Source organism: Apodemus sylvaticus, chromosome 5, assembly GCF_947179515.1.
Source record: "Apodemus sylvaticus chromosome 5, mApoSyl1.1, whole genome shotgun sequence".
NCBI classification, from domain to species: domain Eukaryota; kingdom Metazoa; phylum Chordata; class Mammalia; order Rodentia; family Muridae; genus Apodemus; species Apodemus sylvaticus.
Window position 1 is genome coordinate 164,729,958 of NC_067476.1, and position 24,066 is coordinate 164,754,023.

Here is a 24,066-nt window from a genome sequence, read left to right on the forward strand (position 1 = left end):
TTTAGCAAACCAATGGTCATGATTCCCTCATTTGGAGTGAGGGGGACTCTTGTTCTGTCAGTGTTGATACAGACACTGACATAAAGCCATAAGAACCTCAAAGCTCTGGAGTGATCTTTGGAAAATTACTTTAGCCCCAGTTTGCTCATCTGTAAACTGGGAGGGGCACCAGTGCTGGCTCACCTGTTGGTATAAAAAGAAAGCACTAGGATACTTACACCTGGCTGGACTTCAGTTATTGGGAGGGTCTAACAGACCCCTGAGGTGTTCAGTGCTGTGTGAACTCTTCCAGTGCCATAATGCAAGCTACACAGCAGCTCCCAAACAGCTGGCATACTAGTGTAGGAATCCAGCTGGAGAGAGTGGCACCTGCAGGGCAAGAGGAAGAATCACACTCTGTTCATTTTAAGTGCACTCCCTAGACAATAAAACGTCTCCATAAAGAAGCTGCCAAAGCAAGTTAACTGGTACAGTGCTTGCCCAGCATGCATCAAGTTCTGAATTCTCGATCCCCAATAGGGTATAAATCAGCTGTGATGGCTTACTCCTGTAATCCTAGCACTGGGTAGGTGGACGCAGGAGGATCATAATAAATTCAAAGTCGTCCTTTGCTGCAAGCAACCTGCCTCAAAAAACAAAAGAATCGGGCTGGAGAGATGGCTCAGCGGTTAAAAGCACTGACTGCTCTCCCGAAGATCCTGAGTTCAAATCCCAGCAACCACATGGTGGCTCACAACCATCTGTAATGAGATCTGATGCCCTCTTCTGGTGCATCTAAAGACAGCTACAGTGTACTCAAATAAATAAATAAATCTTTAAAAAAAAAAAAAGAATTTACAGGGGGTAGGGATAGGTTGACTGGGATTAGGGAGTGCACAGGCCTGAGTTTGACCCGTCGAGGTGCAAGGTCGAAGGTCTTATGGGCAGTTGAGTTTAAGGTGGGAAGTCAGAGAACTGTTAACACAATCTGAGCTTCAGCTGTTCTGTCCTTTTTACCCTAGAATGTTACTGTGGAACCAGACTAGAAGCATTGCTTCCTGCTTCGCTGTAGTCTAACCTATCAAATTGAAAGATTTGTCTTAGGTAGCCAGAAGACGTTCTTATTGGACAGTACTTCACCGAGGGCGGGAAGAAGGAGGAGTAGGAACGCGAGCGGAAGGAAGGCGGCGCGGCGCTGATTACGTAAACGACTGCGGCCCTACAATTCCACAGGCTCGTGTGTACGAAGCTGCCAGCTTGCAGTTCTAGGGGCTGGGCTCTTGTAGTACCTGCGATCCCAGCACCAACGCCAGCTACACCCAACTGCCGCCTGAACATGGACTCCGCTAGCCAAGGTACCCGCAGATAGGCAGGGGCTGTGCCGCATTCCTGCCCTCGCGACTCGGCCCCTCCGTCCCCCTCAGCCTCTGCCAGACCAACCCACGGTTTCTCTTCGGCCACAGGCCCTTGACCTCTAGGCTTGTGATGGTCTTGCTGTGTGTACTTCTGCCTTGCCATGGCACCGCGGCCTCCCTTGGGTGCACTGTGAAGCGGCGTTCCTCGGCTCCCTCTCAGTTTCTAGAGTTTCATAACTCCAGATATTTCTCCTTATGCGCTTCACCCTCTGTCCGCCTCTTGCTGGCTCTGCAGCTCTTTATCTTTCGTTGGGCCGTAAGGAATACCACATCTGGCGCTGGGCTCCTGCAGAGACGTTGTGGGCGGCTTCCTACGGGGAAGGGGCGGTGCAACTATCCCTGTGTTTAGAGCAGTGCCGCTTGGGTGGTAACGCCACTGTAGCCTACTTAGAGGTTATCTCGAGGGAGAAAGGTTGAGTCAGGGGCACACCCAGAACACCAGATCTGTTGCCAAAACAGACACCTGAGACCGGTATGGGGTTGTGGCTCAGGCTCAGGAGATTAAAATCTTGAGAAGGTGGTACACCTGGGGATGCTTACTTAATTACACTGGCTAACTTCAAAAACCTTTCTACTGTTTGGCTTGCACCAACACATTACCTAAGCATTAGAATTTCTGGGTTTTCCAAGGCACAAATCGCATAACAAATGACTCCCATGAAGAAGTATGGAGAGGCTCCTGATCCTGGAAAGGATTGACCTAGCATTGGAGGGGAATATAAGGACAGAGAAAAAGGAGGGAGGTGATCGGAGAATGGATGGAGAGAAGAAGGTTTATGGGACATATGGGGAGGGGGGGTCCGGGAAAGGGCAAATCATTTGGAATGTAAACAAAGAATATAGAAAATAAAAATATTTAAAAAATAAAGTAAAAAAAAAGAATTTCTGGATTTTTATACATTCTTGAATTTTTTCTACTTTGAAGGGAATTTGCATATTCAGAAGGTTATCTACTGTTTTATTTTCATCTTTAAGCAGTAGATTCTGGTCCCTGGAATGACACTGCTAAGGATGTGGTTCAGTCATTGTGTGACAAAATGTTTTCTGGGAGATGCAACACACATGTCTACTCACCCCAGATAGGGAACTCAGAACAGGCCAAAGGTACAGATACGACCAAAGTCCACTTTGGTGAACCAATGTGTTTTATTGTTTTATTGGGGTTACATACAGGAGCAGAAATGACTCAAAGACAGCTGCAACAGTAAAGCTCACCCCAACGTGGGTGATAGTTCACAAAACTGAAAACCTTGAACACAATACACAGCCTGCAGGCAGCTCAACAGTTTGGAGAGTGTCCTTTCCAGGAGCCTCATTATAAAGAAGTTTACCTCTTCCAATCAACTGGCTCAGTGTCTGCTTCTTCCGGCTCTGCCACCTTTCTCTTCTGAGTCTTTGCAGCTCAGTTTCAAGTTGTGAGGGACTCTCGGCTTTTATTATTGACTCTGGCTGGGAGGGGAATAGTGATTCTAGTTACTTTTGGGGACTTCCTGAAGCTATTTTGAATTTTTTACCTTTCTGCTCAAGGAGCTTTCCCTGCTGGATAGAATGTTTCAATCTCAGAGGACACTTTTTTTTTTTTTTTTGGTTTTTCAAGACAGGGTTTCTCTGTGTAGCCCTGGCTGTCCTGGAACTCACTCTGAAGACCAGGCTAGCCTCGAACTCAGAAATCTGCCTGCCTCTGCCTCCCAAGTGCTGGGATTAAAGGCATGAGCCATCACTGCCCAGCCAGAGGAAACTATTACACAATAATGGGAAAGGCCTTTCCCTATTATATGTGAGTCTGTGGTTCTAGCCTGGCATCAAGGAGAGAGGGGAAGAGGAGAGGACGAATCCACTGGCATCATCACCAAATATTAAGGATAGCTTATTTTCCAGCCAGGTTCACATAAAACTTGGTTATTCTGTGTGCTGGTTAGTTTTTATGTCAACTTGATAGAAATTAGAGTCATGTAGGAAGAAAGAATTTCAATTAATTAATTACATTTTTTGTTTTTCCAGATAGGGTTTCTTTGTATATCCTTTGTTGTCCTGGAACTAGCTCTGTAGACCAGGCTAGCCTGGAACTTACAGAGATCCATTTGCCTCTGCCTCTCAAGTGCTAGATTAAAGGTGTGTGCCATCACTGCCCTTTGTGAAGAAGGAATCTTAATTCAGAAAATATGGATTGGAAAATCCTCCATAGGATTGGCCTATAGACATTTTCTTGACTGATTGATCGATCGATTGATTGATGTGAGAGGGCCTAGCTAACTGCTACCCCTGTATAAGTGGTTCTGATGGTTTCAGAAAGCAGGCTAAAACCCAGTAAAAGCAGCATTCTTCTATGGCCTCTGCTAAGCCATCTCTCTGGCCCTCTGTACTACCTTTTTTAAAGCAGGGTTTCCTTACTGTAAAAGGTAGTGTTTTCACAAGTGAAACAGAACCTAAAGTTTGGCTACTTTAGCTAGTGTATCTTGTACTCCAGCAGCACAAAGTGATATTGGGTTTGCATCTCATATGCCCAAGAAATAACTGTTGTCCATCCAGTGTGCAGACTGTCATCATAGGCTTTTAGAGGTATTTCTGGTTTTCATGTTCTCCTGCCCTCCTTTGGCAACCCATTTCCTTCCATTCTTGCTTCTTTCCTAGTAGAGTAACAACTTACTTGACACTTTTTTACTTCATTTTTGTTCTCTGGCAGATATCAACCTGAATTCTCCTAACAAAGGTGTGCTGTCTGATTTTATGACTGATGTCCCTGTTGACCCAGGTGTGGTCCACCGGACTCCAGCTGTAGAAGGCCTGACAGAGGTGGAGGAAGAAGAGCTTCGGGCTGAGCTTGCTAAGGTACTATGGTTTTATATTCTGTCCTGAGATGATCATGAGTCCTTTTGGGTTATACAGATTGTAGAACATAGTATATGCTGTGACAGAGCTGGGTTGCTACTTTGCTTTCTGCATTTACTAGGCTATATCTCTTTGTATGTGCCTATTTCTAAAGAGTAGATTGAGTCACCTGTTGGAGGCGGCAGGGCCTAATCTAATCTTACCACCTGTCTGGAAGCACTAGGTGCTGCATGAAGAGGATGTCTATACAATGATGTCTATACATGTGCCATTTGCTGGCCTTAACATCTGAATGTCATTTTTAAGATATCATGGATTTGTCCACTGGATCTTTTTAGTTTTATTTGTTTTAGGTTGGCTCTAACTCATAATCCTTCTACCTCTATCTTTCAAGTGCTGGGATTACAAGCAACACCCACCATATTTAGTTTTGTTTCTTTTTATTGTCTTTTTGATAAGGCATCTTACCCCCATGTGGGGTCAAGAAATTCTCTTAAATAGCTGAGACTATAGGACTACTGTACCACCGTGCTGACTGAGAAGTTGTTCTTTTTCAGTATAGCTATTTATACTGGTACTATAAATATTGACAACACATTCCACAGTGGGAAGGCTTCAAAATTGTTCTTTCCAGAAGTTACTTTTCTTTAAAAAGTTCAGGTTGTTATTATTGAGAATTTTTCATGGGGCTGGAGAGATAGCTCAGTGGTTAACCGCACTGGCTGATCTTCCAGAGGACCCAGATTCAATTCCTAGCACCCACATAGCAGCTCACACCTATCACCAACTTCTGTCCAGGGCTTCTGACTCATTCACTTAGACATACATACAGGCCAACACCAATGCACATAAATTATATATATTTTTTAAAAAGCTGGGTGGTAGTGCACATCTTTTATCCCAGCCCTTGGGAGGCAGAGGCAGGTGGATTTTTGTGCCTCTTGGATCTTCTAGGTTGGAAGGCAGAGGCAGGTGGATTTTTGAGCCTCTTGGATCTTCTAGGTTAGCTTGGTCTACAGGCTGAGTTATAGGACAGCCAAGGCTACACAGAGAAACCCTGTCTTAATCTCAAACTGTCATAAGAACAATGAAATTTTCTCTTTGATTTGAGTAACTGGCTATTGCCAAAGCTTGGAGCTGACCTCTGGAACACCATAATTGCTATTAGAAATGCTTTTCTCAGCCGGGCGGTGGTGGCGCATGCCTGTAATCCCAGCACTCAGGGAGGCAGAGGCAGGCGGATTTCTGAGTTCGAGACCAGCTTGGTCTATAGAGTGAGTTCCAGGACAGCAAGGGCTATATAGAGAAACCCTGTCTCAAATAAACCAAAAAAAAAAAAAAAAGAAAGAAAGAAAGAAAGAAAGAAAGAAAGAAAGAAAGAAAGAAAGAAATGGAGGTGTCTGTCCATCTGTCAGTTCTGTTTCCTTTTCATTGTATAGGGGATTCCCCTGTGGGTCCCCACTGCTAGCAGCTTTACCTGCTGTGTTTAAGCCAGGCCTAGGTTCAGCTGGAAAAAGGACTTATAGCCTAACATTCATGTCCCGTCTCATGGAAGAACTCTGATAGGGTTGACTCTCTTGGTTGTCCTGAAACTTTAGCAACATGGAGAAGTGGTTTCAGTCTTACAGAACTGCTCACTAGGGTGGGGGTAGAATTCTTTGGAGGTTAAGGTACTAATTCCAGTTAAAAGCAGAACAGCTGCCATTGTTGGTGCTAATTTTAAGACAAACTGTTTTGTTTTTCGTGACAGGGTTTCTCTATGTAGAAACCTGACTGGCTGGAATTAGTTTTGTAGATCAGGCTGGCCTTGAAATCACAGAGCTACATCTGCCTCTTCAACCCAAGTGAATTAAAGGCGTGTGTCACCACCACCTAACCAAACCGTGTTTCTCTAAGTGAAAACTTCTGAGAAAATGCCATTACAGGATAGCCAAGGATGTTTGTTGGACATCACTTAGTAGTCATAGCCTCTCGTGTCAACTGCATTTTTATTTTTTGTGGTACTAGATGTCTAACTCATGGCCTTTTTTTATGCAAAGTAAGCACTCTACCAACTGAGATATATCCCTAGCCCTGCTTCTTTTATAGGTGGAAGAAGAAATTGTCACTCTGCGCCAGGTGCTGGCAGCCAAAGAGAGGCACTGTGGAGAGTTGAAAAGGAGGCTGGGCCTCTCCACGTTAGGGGAGCTGAAGCAGAACCTGTCTAGGAGCTGGCATGATGTGCAGGTCTCTACTGCGTAGGTACCAGTCCCATGGTGGGGATGTTCCCTTGGCTAAGAAAGTGTTCACTTGGGGTGTGCCTCTTTTTATGTGGTGGAGTGTAGGAGTGTTGGGGAATGATATACTTTACAACTTCTGGTTACTACCAGAAGACTTGAGTTCTTATGGATTGTGCCTGTGTTTACTCATGGAGAGAATCTGCATATGTTTGAAAGGTGGATGGACTTAGCCAGGTATCCAAGAAGAAAGTGTTTCCCCTGGGTCAAAATTAGTCAGAGCATCAATGAGGTCCTTAGAATAGTTTTTCTGTCTTAAAAAAAAACAAAACCAAAACAAACAAACAAAAAACAGAACTTTTCTGTATGTATAGAAGAGTGGGTACCAGGCTCACATGTGACTGAGTTGTTAGAATTTGGTTAGAGTTTGCCATGTTTTATCCATATTTCTCCTCTGATACAGCATTCTTTTGGAGGATATCTCTAGAAACCTTTTACCACAGAAGCAAAAATCAAGTCACATTATCTCAATTTTACCTATAGAAACCCCATGCTTCTATTTTAGGATGTTTGGGAGTTTGAGTCCAGTTTCTTGGTAACAATCAGAGCATGCAGGGGCCATGGTCTGTGCTGTTCTCAGAAGTCCTCTATGATTGAAAGACCAGGTGCTCTTGTGTCGTGTTTGGGAAAGAGCATGATCATTTTTGTCTTGTAAAGTCCTAGGTAGCCCTAGGCCTCTATGGGTGTGGTAGTTGCTCTAGACCATTTAGGTGGGCTACAGAGTTGAACTGTTGCCAGATGGTGTTTCTGTCGTCTATGGAACCTGAAGCTTGGGTTGAAATCCTTCCAAATATTCACCACAGACTTTCTGTTTCTAGCTATGTGAAAACGTCTGAGAAACTTGGAGAGTGGAATGAGAAAGTGACGCAGTCTGACCTGTGAGTGCCCACCCACGCTGTCAGTGTCCTTCCTCACTCTTCTCTGTCTTCCTGGGGCAGGAAACTGTGTCCTGGGCAGTTCTTCAGTGCTTGCTGGCTATCATTCTCTTCCCAAGCATAAGTAAAAGTATGCTTTAAGTGCCTGAAGGATAGAGTATAATAGTTCGAGAAATCTACTCAATCAACAGACCATGTTTAAAGTTATCAGTGTTATCAATGTCTTTTGTTCACCTTGACTTAAGCAGTGACATGGTGGTTGATGCTATCTGACTAGTTGGTAGTGATAGATTTTTGTACTTGTTGTCTTCTGTCTTCTTCCCTTAGATTCAGTTCCAGCTGTTGGGGTATGAGAGGTTCTTGAATTGGGGTGGAGGTAGATGGGTTCATGAGGTTCTGTGGTCCGGAGGTGCCACACTATCAACCACATAAAATATTAGAAGAGCATGACTTGTAGACAGCCTTGTATGTCTGTGAAGGTTATAGTCTAGTGACTTGTGTTTTGGGATCCTTAGTTTAGTTAATGGCTTGTTAATTACCTGTGTACTAGTCAGATTCAAATATTTTTGTCATTTATCAGGTTGATGCATGATTTAATCAGACCTTGGATATGGTTTCTGAGAGGATTTGACTGCGACAGAATCATCTCTCTTTAGTAGGAAATGCTGACATGGTTATCTTTAGGAGTCTTTCTTGGACCTGTCAGCAGTATAAATAGTGACACAGTCCTCTGTATAGATTAAAGCTTAGGCCTTTCACTGGGGCAGTCTCCCAGCTAGCTCATCTAATTTAACCCAATTATTCTAGCCTACGACCTCCCTGTGGCTAGCTTTATACCTCCCTGGTGTAGGTGTCCTATCTGTTCCCCTCTGTGTCTGCTCTTGTCTCCCTCTTTTACTCTCTCTGCCCCAAAGGTCTGCCCCCTATTTTTTCTCAGCTGTTGCTCATCAGCTCTTTTATACAACCAATCAGCAGCAAGACAACCTCTGATATATCATTAGATTGCCTTTAGGCAGGTGAGGAAGGATGAATATTTATGAAATAGAAAATCTGCTGATGGGCCATAGAAACGACAATTCAAAAATTCTGTCAGCAATCAGTTCTCTGCTGGGTACAGAATTAACACTTGAAAACAGAGATGTGGGCTGGAGAGATGGTTCAGCAGTTAAGAGCACTGACTGCCCTTCCAGAGGTCCTGAGTTCAGTTCCCAGCAACCATATGGTGGCTCACAACCATCTGTAATGAAATCTGATGCCTTCTTCTGGTGTGCCTGAAGACAACAACAGTGTGCTCATATAAGAAAGAAAGAAAGAAAGAAAGAAAGAAAGAAAGAAAGAAAGAAAGAAAGAAAGAAAGAAAGAAAGAAAGAAAGAAAGAAAGAAAGAAAGAAAGAAAGAAAGAAAGAAAGAAAGAAAGAAAGAAAGAAAGAGGGAGGGAGGGAGGGAGGGAGGGAGGGAGGGAGGGAGGGAGAGAGAGAAGAAAGAAAGAAAGAAAGAAAGAAAGAAAGAAAGAAAGAAAGAAAGAAAGAAGAAAGAAGGAAAGAAGGAAAGAAAGGAAGGAAAGAAAGAAGGAAAGAAAGAAAGAAAAGAAAAGGAAGGAAGGAAAGAAAGAAAGAAAGAAAGAAAGAAAGAAGGAGGGAGGGAGGGAGGGAGGGAGAGAGAGAGAGAGAGAAAGAAAGAAAGAAAGAAAGAAAGAAAGAAAGAAAGAAAGAAAGAAGGAAAGAAGGAAAGAAAGGAAGGAAAGAAAGAAGGAAAGAAAGAAAGAAAAGAAAAGGAAGGAAGGAAAGAAAGAAAGAAAGAAAGAAAGAAAGAAGGAGGGAGGGAGGGAGGGAGGGAGAGAGAGAGAGAGAGAAAGAAAGAAAGAAAGAAAGAAAGAAAGAAAGAAAGAAGGAAAGAAGGAAAGGAAGGAAAGAAAGAAGGAAAGAAAGAAAGAAAAGGAAGGAAGGAGAAGGAAGGAAGGAAGGAAGGAAGGAAGAAGAAGAAGAAAGAAAGAAAGAAAGAAAGAAAGAAAGAAAGAAAGAAAGAAAGAAAGAAAGAAAGAAAGAAAGAAAGAAAGAAAGAAGAGAAAGAAAGAAAGAAAGAAAGAAAATACAGAGACATACTTTCCCACAATGTGAAGAAAAGTTACTGCAACAGTTATTATAAAGCTTAAGGGAGAAGTCTTTTCATAGTGCAGATTCAATGTGAAGATAGTCTTGGGAAAATGTTTATTCATTGTGTTTTGAGAAATCACTGAGTATAGAGCTGTCTGTGCCATCTTGAATAGTTTCTCAAAGAACTCAGTTAAAATACATGGAATCTTGATTTCTCCCAGAGAAATCTGTGACTTTGTGTGAAAATGTAGCTTATGGGATACTCCATTCTAATCACTTTCTCTAGCAGAGAACTTTTCCAGTGTTTTGTATGAACTTTTGGGGGAAGAGCTGTTAGCAGTGACTCCTAACTGGGAGGCATTTCTGCACTGAGATCCCAGGGGATTAGGGATAAAACTAAAGATGCCACTTGGCTCTGATTCTTCTGCCTGGTTAATGTCTTTTTTGATCAGAATTCAGGAGACACACTGCTGGCAGGAGTCACTCTGTCCAGAACTTTTGCAGAGGAATTCCATATGTGCAAACTTCTTGACCTTTTTGACCATGAGTTTATAGATTCCTTTCAGCCAGTAGGATGCTGAAGGACTGGAACAATATAGGACTCATTAGGTGTGAATGTCTGCCCCTCTGTGCATAGCCCTGGGAAAGTTGGGCTGCACTCACATAGCTAAGATGCTGTGGAGAGCCTTGCTGTCTTAGACAGCCATTTGTGTATAAAGGAGCATCCGTGTCCTATGGGTCTTGAAACCTTGAGTTCTTTTTATAGGTAGCAATAACTAGAAACAGTGTTGAGTGTACCGCACAAATTCTGTACTTACTTGTTGATTCATGTTTCACTTTGATGTATATGAGCTATAGTAAACAGCACAATTAGTGTTAATCAGGGTAAGATGACAGAGAAGCCCCTGCTTCTAGCTTTGCAGCTTAACAAGGTTGCCTAGATATGGGTATTATGGTAATTGGGGAGCTGTATTCTTTGGTAAGCCTAAGAAGGAAGTGAGGTCAGTCTCAAAAGGAAGGCTCTGAAAGCGAGAGGAAAACACATCCACAATTGTTGACAGGCACACTACCTGCTTTAGGTTCTAAGACAGTGGCTCTCAAACCTCCTAATGCTGCAACCCTTTTAACACAGTTCCTGATACTGACGTTGGTGACTCCAACCCATAAGATTATTTTCATTGCTACTTCATGACCGTAATCTTTGCTCCTGTTATGAATTGTAATATCTGATATGTGACCCCCATGAAAGGGTCATTAAAACCCCAAAGGGGTCATGACCTACAGGTTGACAACCACTGTTCTAAGAAGTGTTAAGTCTTTGGTTGAACCAAAAGTTTTTTGGTTGAACTTAGGGTTTTTTGTTTTGTTTTGTTTGAGACAGGGTTTTTCTGTGTAGCCCTGGCTATCCTGGAACTCACTTTGTAGACCAGGCTGGCCTCGAACTCAGAAATCCACATGCCTCTGCCTCCCAGTTGCTGGGATTAAAGGCTTGCACTGCTACCACCGCCTGGCAGAAGTGTTAAGTCTTGAGGAGCTGTCTAGCTAGCTAGCAGTCTGTCTCTGCTTGCTGTCTTCCAGCAATCACCTTGTGAATTTAGCTTCTTATACAAGGCTGTCACAGTGGGCCTGCAGCATTGGAGTCTATGGACCTGGGTGATAAGGACCTTATGATGTACCTCCCTTCCTTCCCTCCCTCTCTTTCCTCCCTTTTTTTTCTTATTTTGAAATACGGTGTTTCTGTGCAGTTTAGTCTGGCTTTAGACTTTTCATCCTCCTACTTTAGCCTTCCCAGTGCTGGGATTATAGGAATGCGCTACCATGACTGACTGACTGGAGAAAGAAAAGTTCTTTTTCTTTCTCTTCCCCTACCCCTGTCTTTTTCCTGTTCTCCCCCTCCTCCTTTTTTTAGGTACTAGTTATCCGGAATTTATATTTCTACAACTAAATGCTGCTATTTTTAGTTACCTTGAATTTAGTGTTTTAAAGAAACACTTTATTTAAAAAAATGGTTTTTCAGTAAAGTGTACTTATAGGCTTGGGGTTGGGGTTGGGCAGGGTCAAGAGGAAGCTGCAAGGCCTTTGTGGGTCATTAGATCTGCCTTTAACCATGAACTGACAGATGCTCTCACAAGACCTCCTGTAGGAAGTAGGGATGGGAAGGGCTTAGAAAGCCAGTTATGGGTCACTTCAAGCTTTACTAGGTATGCTGGAGAGAAAATGTTTAGCCTACCATGGGGATGCTAAGTAGTCTCCTGAGGATCTGTCTGCTCTTGACTCAATTTCAGTTCTCCAATTTCATCCAGTGAGGAGCTATGACCTAAAGGTTTTGAATGAGGGATTTGGTTTTTTGGTTATGGTCTTTGTCATTTTTGAGACTGTTGTGTCTTTTTTCCCTCCTGTGGTAGTAGAACCAACTAGGAAGCAAGTTTCTTATACATGGTATCCCTGTGGATCATTATGCTAATGGGAGGGATAACCCATTGGTCTTACGGTTATGGAGCCATATCTTGGTGTGATGTGCATATATGTGAATGGAGAAGCTAAGCTTACAAGGTGAAAGCTGCAAAGATAGCAAGCAGAAACAGACAGCTAGCACTGTGCTGTGCTCCCCTAGACAGCTCCTCTTTAAGAACTAGACTTCTTAGATCAGGACTTTTCAACCTATGGATCACAACTCCATTGGGGTTCAAATGATGCATATCAGAAAGTTACATTATAATTCATAACAGTAGCAAAATTAGAATGAAAATAATCATGCCAAGTGGTGGTGGCACACACCTTTAATCCCAGCACTTGGGAGGCAGAGGCAAGCGGATTTCTGAGTTCGAGGCCAGCCTGGTCTACAGAGTGAGTTCCAGGACAGCCAGGGCTATACAGAGAAACCCTGTCTCAAAAAAACAAAAACAAAAACAAAAAAAAAATCTTATGGTTGGGGGTCACCAACCACAACATGACGAACTGTGTTAAAGAGTCACAGCATTAGGAAGGTTGAGAACTACTGTCTTAGAAGAACCTAGAACAGGCAGTGTGTCAGCAATTGTTAGTGGGACTGATAGTCTTTGCTGAGGTCCAAGGCTGCCCATGCATTTTGGATTGAGCATGTTCTTGAAGAATAGTGTATAGATAGTCTGGAAATCAAAGGACTCGTTAGTGTGAAGAAGACACTACATAGGCACTAATCCACATTGCAGATGTCCTTCATGGATGGATGCACTTGAGTTTGTACTTTCTTGCCTCGGAAGACCGTCCTATGTGGAAAGAGGAAGGGGAAACTGAGCTTGAATTGACTTGATCAAGGGCTGAGAACGCTTTTGGTCTTTGCTGCTCCATTATTGCCTGCCTACATGTGCCACCAGACCCAGCATGTTTGTGGTCTATTTTCTCTGTAATTGGTAGGTTTTGCATTCTTGAGTAGTCAGAAGTATCATAAGAAAGCAGGAGACTGGTAAGACTCAAGTTATGTTTAGATAAATTGGAAGTTGAGGAACTGAAGTTGGTCAGCAGTGTAGGGGCTGACGGAACATGCCCCCACCATCTAGTAAATGTTCACCACCCACCAGACTTCTCCCTGTGCTTTCTTTGGTTGCTCTCTACACACTGGGGTTTTATTTTGATAATGGACCGATGCTGCCCTTGCTGTTTAGTCTAAGTAGTGTATCTTTTTCCTAGCTACAAGAAGACTCAAGAAACTCTTTCACAGGCTGGACAGAAAACATCAGCTGCCCTGTCCACCATGGGCTCTGCCATCAGCAGGAAGCTTGGAGACATGAGGTAAGCAGTTGGAAACCTGCTTCAAGTCAAGGATTCAGACCCACAGCCTAGAGACACCTATGACAACCTGGACCAGTATACTTGTAGAACTTTGTGGGAATTCCTCCTATTCTTGTTGTCTGCCTTTGGCCCTTTATGTATTCCTCAAGGAAAGATCACTAGTCTCTTTTCCCTGCAGCTTTTTTACAAAGCAATGAAGTAGCCTTGGAATTGGAATCATGATGGGATGGGTTTTACATTAGGTCGGGCCACATATTATCTCTAGGATCAGCATGGAGCTTCTTAAATATAAGGTACTATACTTGGTGGTGGGTAGTTACTGGTTATACCACTAGTATCCTGGCTAGCTCCCAGGAACTACCTATTCTATTATTCTTGAAAATTCGGCTGCTTGCTCATTTCAGGTGTTCACTCTGTGTGTGTGTGTGTGTGTGTGTGTTTGTTTGTTTGAGGTTGTTTTGTTTGAGACAGAGTTTCTCTATGTAGCCCCATCTGTTCTGGAACTTCCTCTGTAGATCAGGTTCCTCTAGAGCTCATATAGATCTACTTGCCTCTGGCTCTGCTGGGATTAAAGTCGTGGTCTTTTTGTAGACTTTTTTAGATTGTGCCTCATTCTGGAGTCCAAGTAAGTCTTGAACTCATGGTAATCCTATAGTATCAGCTTTTGGAGGTACTACACCCAACTTTTACTTCTTTTTTTGTTTATTCGGAACATTCTGGGTAGAAATCTGACAGGGTATGCAGCCTTTGGTGTTCACATGCATCTGCCTCTATCTCTTGAGTATTGAATTGAGTATTGAGTATTGGCTACCATGCCCAGCCTGTTCAGTCTTCTTCAAAAAGACTGAACTCTTCTTGATTGATGAGAGCTCTTTTGATTGAGCTCTTTTTTATATGGCCTAATCCTGTTTGGTTTTTTTCTCCTCCATGTTGGAGAAGAAATAATGTTTCCATTTTTTCCTCAGAGAACTGAGATTATTGTCCATTGACCCCCTACAGTGTATAGCTTTGGGATTATCTATAGTATAGATTTGGCAGGCAGTTAGCAGGGTCTCTGGGAGTGCTGCTCTCATAGCACTGTGAGAATGCTTGGTTTCACTACTCTGACATGTGTAAGCCAGCCACAGTGATCCGAGCTTCCAGAAGAACTGACTGGATCTCTCCAGTTGGATGGTTGTGCTGGTTGTGGTCATGGTGCCCAAATGTATCATCTCCTAGGGAGAAGTGTATCTGTTAGTGTTTGTATTAAACTCTGATTTCTCTCATGCAAGAGCTGTATCTTCTCACAAATAATCACAGTGGTTTCTGAGGCCCAGGTCCTTCAGGCTCATGAATGAGCATGCCTAGTTCTTGAGAATGCCTGCTAGGCTCAGGAAGCTAATAGCATGAGTTTGGGGTAGATGGATGATTCTGTCCATGGTGGACCAGTCTACAGAGTGTGTCCTTTTTTTTTTTTTTTTTTTTTTTTGGATTTGGGTTTGGGTTTTTTTTGAGACAGGGTTTCTCTGTATGGCCTGACTATCCTGGAACTCTCTGTAGACCAGGCTGGCCTGGGATTACAGGCGAGCACCACCACCGCCCGGCTGAGAGTGTGTTCTTTAGTGGTTTCTTTTGTGTTTCTTCTGCTCAAGGCCATTCATAGAATCCAGGAACTTAGAGGTGGAGGACCTGGTTGTACTGTGGAGGAGTTGCTTTGTTGTTCCATGCTAGCAGCTGCCCTTGGACATGTATGTTCTAGGTTGGTATCGGTATGTAATACAGCCTAGAACTGTATTACTATCACTGTATCATATCTCAAGTCTTTGCTCACTAGGTTACTTATGTCTCAGATATTTTCTTTAGACCTCTTATTGTTTTCTTTCCTTTAGCTTGAAATAGTGTGTACTGTTGTACATGTGACAATGCTCAGAAATACAGTGCCACAAACCATATGGTTGTTTTCTTATACTTTCTTATCAGCCTTTTGTGGAGTTGGGATGAGGCTATGTATTCTGCTGTTCTTATAAGTTTGAGCACTAAAGAAGCATTTCACAGAGTGCCTTTTCACCCACCAACCCACTTAACCTTTTGGAATTTGAGCAGAAGGATCTAGGGCTTCTGTTGGGGCTCTTGTATGGCATTAACCTCCCTTGCTCAATAATGCTTTCTTCTTTCTTCCTGCTGCTATCTTTCAGGGCTCATCCGTTTTCACAATCCTTTAGGTAAGGTGACCTTGGACCTGACCTATGGACACATCTCTGTATTAGGTCAGGGAGGACTCTACTAGGACTGTAGGAAGCTTTGTTGGGTGACAGTAGGTAAGCCTCCGGAAAGTACCCAGCAGGCTTGATCACAAGGCATGGTCTGTATGGCTGTACAACTTTGAGTGCCTCATCTGAGCCTGATTAGATTGCATGTTCCTGGGGTAATAAGTGACTGACCTAACCTCATATGGCAAATCCATGTCTAAGTTTATGCCAGAAAATAAGCATTTTCACATAGGAGGAAATACCAACCCTGTCCCTCATGTTCTCAATCCTATCATGTGCAGACCCTGTTTTCTTGCTTGTGAGAAGCAGTATTATGGCTCAGATTGAGTTGTATCTGATTTATTATTTGAGAGTCCTTAGATACTCCTTATCAGGGGTCTTCATGCTGATACATGCAATATTGCCACATCCTAGTAGTAGGGACTGGGAGGTCTGAAGCCAAACCAGAGAAATATGTAACTATAAAAATATTTGTATTTAACTTACCCTGGGTGTTAAACTTTTGCCAAAATATTATTTCAACTTGCTGTGGGTTCCTGAAGACTGTGGACCAAGTATTTCCAAAACCCTAGAACTAGGTCTTCATACAGTTTCTCTCTCTCTCCCTCTAAAGACAGAGTCTCACTATGTATTCCTGGTTAGCCTCGAACTTGTAGACCAGGCTAGACTCAAACTCAGACATCTGCCTGCCTCTGCCTCCCCAGTGGTGAGACTAAAAGTATGCTTCAGTTTCCCAATGTTCTTCTTTGTCAGCGACACTGTTCGGCAATGGCATCAGTGGGAACCCAGGAGCTGGGAGGAAGGGCATTGTGGGGAAAGGGTCAGTAGCTTACTGATGGTGCTGCTGCTGCTTCTCACTGAGAAACTGGTGTATATTTGAGATAAACTGGCAAGTGTGGGCTGATCTGGGCAAGATGGGCTAATTCTTGCTTCCTTCTCTGCTTTCATCATGCTTCCAAGCAGCAGCTACTCCATCCGCCACTCGATAAGTATGCCTGTCATGAGGTAATGTATTTCCATTGGTCTAGCAATGTCTCTGTGTTGGGGTGGGGAGCAATATGAGTCACACCTTGTATTTCTATATCCCCCAATCTATATGTCTTCATTTTCTGGTAGCTAATCATTCTCTTAGCTAACAACTATGTGTAAGCTAGCAAGGAAGAGCTGGTGGGAAGGAAACTTTGGGGGCCTCCAGAGGGAACCATTCTACGAATCTCCAGCCCATACTTAACTTTGCAAGCTCTAGCTCTGGATGCCTATGGTTTCAGGAGGCTTGGGTAGAGAGGCTGGCATATACACCTGGCCCCTCCACAGATGGATCTCTAGAGAACTCGTTCTCAGAATCCAACAGGAACATTTATCTCTAGTGTAGTCAACAATAGTTTCTTACCTGTTTGGCCAGGCATAGTGCCTTAGCAAAGTCTATCCTCTTTTAGGAAGCCTGTTGGGGAATCTTATTGTGTGAGGATCTTCTTTGTCCTCTGTTTTCCTACGCTCTATTATTCTGAAACTTTCTGTGATTTCCCTTTTTTTTTTTATTTTTCAAGACAGGGTTTCTCTGTTGTAGTCCTGGAATTCACTCTGTAGACCAGGCTGGCCTCTAACTCAGAGATCTGTCTGCCTCTGCCTTCTGAGTGCTGGGATTAAAGATGCCCACCACCACTACCTAGCCTGTGATTTTATGTGGTTTATCTGAAGATACACTTGAAAGACTCTAGGACTTTATATAATCCCAACACCAAAAAACCAGAGGAGATAATATAATCAAGAAAGTGTTTGTTTCAGGGTGATGCTCACTTGTACTCTGTGTATGTTGACTTCAGTGATTTCCTAAAATGTAGGAACTTGACTGAATAATTTGTGATAGTGGGGGAACCACATTCTTACTCTGGAATTGGGACAACCAAGGGTGTCTTGTTTTTTCAGTGCTAATGCCCCCAATGAGCTGCATCTGAGTTTAATCAGGGCCATCTACTTAGATCTGCACACTGTAGTTAGGGGTTTGTGGTATTCTTAAATGTCATCTGGACCCAACCAGGGAAACCCCCACAAAATGAGATCCTTTGTGGAGTCTGCAGGGCCATTATACTCTTTTTTCTTATATTACATTTTTATATCAGAGTTTAGGAGCTAGACAGACTCCTAACCCTAGGTCTTTCAACTTGATAAAAGTGACAAAACAGTTCTTCATAACAACGTCTCTCTCCTCTCTTTAAAGGAACTCTGCAACCTTCAAGTCATTTGAAGACCGAGTGGGGACCATAAAGGTACCAATTCCTGAACTGTATGTTTTCTTTAAGCATGGGTATGATCTACTGTGTCAACATCTTTATTATTGACGACCCAGTTGATGCGGGACCTTATGTAGAGAACAACAGCTCTCATGTTGTTGTATGGTAATGGCATCTTACTGAAGTTGGGTGAAGTCTCTGGACAAAAAAAAAAGTTTTGTTTTTAATTTCTTACTTTTGAGACAGGGTCTCATTGTGTAGCAGCCCTGACTGGCTTGAAATTCATTATGTGGACCAGGCTCACCTTTAACTGAGTTTACTTGCTTGAGTGCTAGGAATATAGGTGTGTGTCACCACCCCCAGATAAAGCAGCATGCTCATTCATCAGGGCTGCTTTGCAGTCATGTCCACCTTTCTTCTTTTCCCTGCCAACCTCTAATCTATTCTTTATCTCTGTAGTTTTATTCTTTCAAAAGTGTTTCTTACGTTGTAGAGATGACTTGGTGGATAAAACACATGCAGCATAAGAGTCAGAACTCAAATTCAATTCTATCTCTTAAAATGTGTTTTGGGGAGGGTGTGTGTACATGCCATGGCATACATGGTATACATGGTCAGAGGAAAACTTGTCTCTCGTTTTACCATGTGGATTCTAGGGATCAAACTCAGGTAGTCAAGTAGTGGCAAGAACCTTTTCCTGCTGAGCATTCTTGATGGTCCAAGGACTAGAATCTAGATCCCTAGCCTGAAAAACCCAGGTGGATGTGGTAGCCTATCTACAGTCTTAGAGTGTTCTGGAGTTGGAGACAGGGAGACAGGATATCTCCAGGGCAAGCTGGCTAGGTACACTAGCCATGTCCTAGAGCTAGATTTAGTGAGATAAACTGCTTTTAAAAATAATGGGAAGAAAATATCTAGTGTCAATCTCTTGTCTCCACATGGATTCATACAATTGTAAAAAATAAATCCAAGTTTTTCTTCTCAGCCCATTCCTGGAATGATTCTGAGTCTAACTACTTATTAATAAATGCCTAGGCCATAAGCTTTGGCTTGTTTTTTTGTTTGTTTGGTTTTTGTTTTTGTTTTTTATTTGGTTTTTTCGAGACAGGGTTTCTCTGTGTAGCCCTGGCTGTCCTGGAACTCACTTTGTAGACCAGGCTGGCCTCAAACTCAGAAATCCACCTGCCTCTGCCTGCCAAGTGCTGGGATTACAGGTGTGCACCACCACCGCCCAGCCTTTGACTTGTTTTTGACTTGCTCTTATTATCCCTTTTATTCTAACCCTAGTTCAGCTATATGGCTGGTTTCCTCTTCTTGTCTTCTTATGTTCTTCTCCTCAGTGTTCCCAAGCAAATCTTTTGCATCCCTCAGTATTTCCCAGAATCTCTCTTCCTTCTATTCTCCCACCTCATATTTATCCTGCCTCAGTTAATTGTCAATAGGCTTTTTACTGACAGGTATTGCTTATAAGAGATTGTCTTTACATAAAACCATGTACACATAAACAGAATGTTTAATCCTAGCAGTTGGGAGGCAGAGAAGGTAGATCTTTGTGAATTCTAGGCCACTCTGGTCTGCATAGAGAGTTCAGGACAGCCAGGGATATATAATATAACCTCTCCTATTTTTTTCCTTTGTGTTTTGCCTACAAGTATGTATGTGCACTATGTGTGTGTCTGGTACTCTGGAGATCAGAAAAAGGCACTGGAACTGGAGTAAGAATAGTTGTGAGCCATTATGTGGATGTTAGGAACTGAACCTGGATCCTTTCCAAAAGCAACAGGTGCTCTTGAACAGTAGCTATCTCTCTAGTCTTCTCCCCCCAAGAAACATTTCTTAATAAATATACAGAATATCATCACTCTGGTGGAATCACACACTGAGTGCTTTTCTAAGCAAAATGTATAATTCTTAGAGAACCTATTGTGTGTCATTGACTCATTTTATTTCATTGCTGACTAGTGTCCATGATGCATAGACCCATGCAGAGAGTTGAGAGCATGGTCCTGGGCCTATTCTGTTTCTGTTGTGTCTTAGATTGACTTAATTTCTCTGTTTTCTCCATAGTCTAAGGTTGTGGGTGGCAGAGAGAATGGCAGCGATAACCTCCCTTCCTCACCTGGAAGTGGTGACCAGACATTGCCGGATCATGCGCCTTTCTAAGCCTGTCCTAGCTTGCCAGCCACAGAATACAGAAGCACACCCTTATCATCACAGCTGCAACTCTGCATGACAGAGCAACCAGCCAGAGACAGTGAAGAGCTGGTTGTGAAGACAGTCATACCCATGTTTATGCAGATGTGGCTGCCTTGGCATGAATTAGAGAACAGTCTTGTACATAAATGTTTTACACTAAAGTTCATAGATGAAGCAGATCACTGTGCCATCCTTTCCAGGGCCACAGGAAATGGACAGGGTGGAGGGGCCTGAGGAGTACTGAACAGGAGCCCATGCTCCCTTTGAAGGTCTCACCAGAATATTGAGAGACCAAGTGTTGGGTATTATGTGAACAATATTTCCTTCCTGACCTCCTCCCTAACTCGGAAGGAATACACTCACCTAGGTCATATTGTATGGTCACAGTTTGCATACAGATTGAGGACTGAGAGAGTTCTCTATTTTCTGAGACCCTAGAAAGGAAACATAAGCAACTGCTTCATTCTTACACTAACAGCCTGGCTTTGGCAGAAGCAGATTTACTATTTTTAAATGTAATGGACTTTTCAGAAATTAAATAGGAAAAAGTGAGGCAAGACAGTTTTAGCCTCATTGTTGAATATTATTTCTTTGAATTCAAGCTGAAACTCAAGCCTTACATTGCCTTATGCTTTGTTTATAGTTTTGTTTTATATATCTATATAAATGAAGGTTCTTTAATGGGTTATAATACTATGTAGAATTTTATTCTGGCCCATCTCACACTCTGCCAGTACCAGTTATTACATTTTATTTCTCTAGTAATTTTTCCTAGAGTGTGAAATTTGGTTCTCTTAAGGAGTGGCATTTTCCAATAGCTTTCCATTCTGACCCACAGGGCTCTTGTGCGGTCAGGAGAGCACAGAGTAGAAAAAAAGCCTTTATCTTTAGCACTTGAATAGGATGTGCCCTGCACAGTGTTGCTTTACTGACAGTGGGCAGGGCTCTGGTCCATAGTTTCTGCCTGTTCATTACATGGTAAATAAATGAAAAGCAGAACTAGCCTTGCACGTCAGGTAGGGGATGCGGTTTTGGTTCAGCCAGAACTCTGCTGTCATCTTTTCTCAGGAGCTACAAAGATTTCTAAGTTCCTTCCTCCTGCCTCCAATTGCCACATTCTGCAGCCTCTCAACACCAGGGCCCTGTGTGTTGAGAGTCATGATTTGGAGAGAGGGGCAGCACTGTGCCTTAATGGCTCTTAGCAGGGCAAAGACTTTTATCTGTTGTATACACATCTCTGCACTCCTAGGGTGAGGTGAGATTTGTCCATTTTAGTTTCTGGTTTGATACAGTGTGAGGTATTCTGATTATCAAGTACCCCTGGTTTTTCTTTGGATACCCTTAGAATACTGTACCACACAAAGCAAGGAACAGCAATTAATTGGGGAGCTGAAGAACACATTATTGGTGTGTTCTTTTCCAACATTAAAAACAATAGCTGTGTGAGGGAGTTCATTACAGGAGTGCAGGTCACTGATGTATCTTCCTACAAATATTAGCAGGCAACTTGTCAATAAAGCAGTCTTTGGAGGAAAATCCACATTCATTTGTTTGGTCTATCTTTTAGGATAATGACAAAAGATCAGAGTAAATGTATATGATTCCTTGGTTTGAACAGGGACAAGCAGGAGACAATCATGTATAAATTACAAGTCTTTGGTGTGCATATAAAAGGAGGGAATTGTGTAGAAGCTGCATCTCTGGATAAGACCAAGGATATATACTAGGCATGCAGTGTAGGGGTTTGTAGTCCATTATCAAGATTGGCTCCATGGAAGGGGCCTTTTAGTCCTGGTAAACAGCTGGTTCTGCTGATTTTTGCTGTGAGGCTGTGCCAGGAGCTCACCTGGCAGAAGAGGGCATTAGAAGACTAGCATCGTAAGTCTCAATGAGAGAAGACTCTTTCCCCATGGTACAACAATCCTTGGGAGGTATGCTCTGCAGATGAGGGGCCATGTGAAATAATGGTGAGTAATTGAAGACCCTTAAGTGCTTAGTGAACAGGGTAAGTTGGAGTTGTGGGCCAGATCAGAAGGGCTAAGTGGTGTGGGTGGGATGGGGAATGGCCCTTGCACTGGGGAGGCCTAGACCACAGGGCAGCAACTACATCTGGGCTAGAAATTCAGTATTTGCCCTAGATGATATTGGAAGGCAGACCAATATACTATACATGATCTATGGATGAGAGGTTGCCTATTGGGCTTTGTGGATGCATGATTGTGTTCATGGACCCAGTCCTCAGGACTACACTCTGGTTCTCATAAAATGAGGTGTGATGAATGTCTCGGAGAGTATTGTAGACTGGAGCAAGTTGAAAGAGCCAGGGCAAATTTGAGGGTCTTGTACTGGGGAAGAGTGACAATATCTAAATTTAGACAAATATCTAAAGACAAGATCTTAAGTATGGTAGAAAGATAAAGGGATAAGATTAAACACTTAGCTTCAAAGGCAAAACCAACCCACTCAAATTCATAACTACTGCCAGAATTCCTGTCATACAATCTCTTAAAGGTTGGCATACTAGCTTGGCATGTTGGCATACGCCTTCAGCATTTCAGAGGCAGAGGCAGGTTGGTGTCTGAGTTTGAGGCCAGCCTGGTCTATGAAGAAAGTTCAAAGATAGCAAGGGCTACACAGAGAAACCCTGTCAATAAATAAATAAATAAACTTGCTAATTTGTGAACATTTGTAATTTTTTTTTTAAGATTTATTTATTTAAGACACTGTCGCTGTCTTCAGACACACCAGAAGAGGGCATCAGATCTCATTATGGATGGTTGTGAGCCACCATGTGGTTGCTGGGATTTGAACTCAGGACCTTCGGGAGAGCAGTCAATGCTCTTAACCGCTGAGCCATCTCTACAGCCCTGTAATTTTTTTTAAAAAATCATGCTTTTGCAGTTTGTGAAGAGCTATCACAGCATTGTGTGTGTGTTGTAGCCATCTTTCCCTAAGTTATTTTGTGTGTAGTTTAATTGCTATATTTCATTTGAAGGTGTTTGTTTATACATTTGGGCAGTTTTCTATTTTCACTTACGATTTTTCTCTTTCTCCTTTTTTGTTTGTTTTGTCTTTGAGACATGGTTTCTATGTGTACCCCTGGCTATCCTGGAACTATCCTGTAGACCAGGCTGGCCTCAAACTCACAGAGATACATCCCCCCCTTCCTCTGCCTCCCAAGTGCTGAGAATAAATTGTGTGCCACCACCTATTGGCCATTTTTATTATTATAAATAACATTACTATAAATATCTTAATATGTAAAACTTATGTATTTAGATATTAAAAAATATCCTAGATCTGGAGGGAATCACTTAAGACCTGATTCATTTTTACAAGTTCCCAACACAGGCAGCTTCATAGCTTCTGTCTTCAGTTGGTTCCAGGTCAATTCCATTATCTCTTCCAACTGTGGAATCTTTTACTCATGTTCTCCCTCTCAAAGGTTACACTACATATCATTATATAGCCTTTACCTTAGATTCAGAGCCTTCTGTTTCTGCTAGGATGACAGGCATGCATCTCTGTATCTAGTTTTCCTTTTTGAGTCAATAGATAACCTGGCCTTTCTGCTTAACTGGTTTATTTTTGCTACTTACTTGCGCAACTAAGTTTCTTGAGCTATCTGCTGACAGTCTGGGCCTAGAACACATGCCAATTCAAATTCAACCAGTGTGCAGAAAGGTATAAGATGAAGAAAGAAGATGATGTTGGAAAAGATTGGAATTTACTAAATGTATTATGGGAGGCCTTAAGTGCTATCTGCTTTGTTTCTGAAAGCTGACTTGAAGTCTGTCAGCAATAGTGGCACATATATCTTGTTGATTAACCAACGGCTCTTTAATTGGACTTAAGACCTTCTCAATAAGAGGGAAATCATGCTTGATCCTGGAAACCTAGGCAACTAACTATCTGGGGCTAGTGAAGTCATGGATCACTTTGCTAAACCAGCATAATCCCTAATTACATCCTACATATTTACCCTTACACCTATTGGTAAGTGTAGTTCTCACTCTTCATCAAGGAAAACGTCTTTTCAGCAGATGGAGATCATTACAGAAAGCTGAAATTTATCAAAATGCAGAGTTATAGAGCCCAGTTACCACTGACAGAACTCCAACACAAGTCCTGAACCTAAGGCTCAGGGATCAT

The 24,066-nt window shown here is 42.6% G+C and overlaps 1 protein-coding gene across 8 annotated transcripts; it reads left to right on the top strand.

Moving 5' to 3' along the window:
• Positions 1–1,159: 1,159 nt before the first annotated feature.
• Positions 1,160–21,454, top strand: Tpd52l2 (TPD52 like 2). 8 transcript variants are annotated; one of them, XM_052184597.1, is made up of 8 exons: positions 1,169–1,334; positions 4,147–4,223; positions 6,312–6,460; positions 7,318–7,377; positions 13,137–13,238; positions 16,451–16,492; positions 17,706–17,754; positions 19,786–21,454. In XM_052184597.1, the coding sequence occupies exons 1-8, from the start codon at positions 1,316–1,318 to the stop codon at positions 19,879–19,881; spliced, it is 594 nt and encodes a 197-aa protein (XP_052040557.1). In that variant the 5' UTR covers positions 1,169–1,315; the 3' UTR covers positions 19,882–21,454. The 8 variants fall into 8 exon arrangements, with proteins under 8 accessions (XP_052040558.1, XP_052040560.1, XP_052040561.1 ...); XM_052184595.1 differs by having other exon boundaries at positions 1,170–1,334; positions 4,078–4,223; XM_052184598.1 differs by lacking the exons at positions 6,312–6,460; positions 7,318–7,377 and adding an exon at positions 14,870–14,976 and having other exon boundaries at positions 1,160–1,334; positions 4,078–4,223.
• Positions 21,455–24,066: the final 2,612 nt, after the last annotated feature.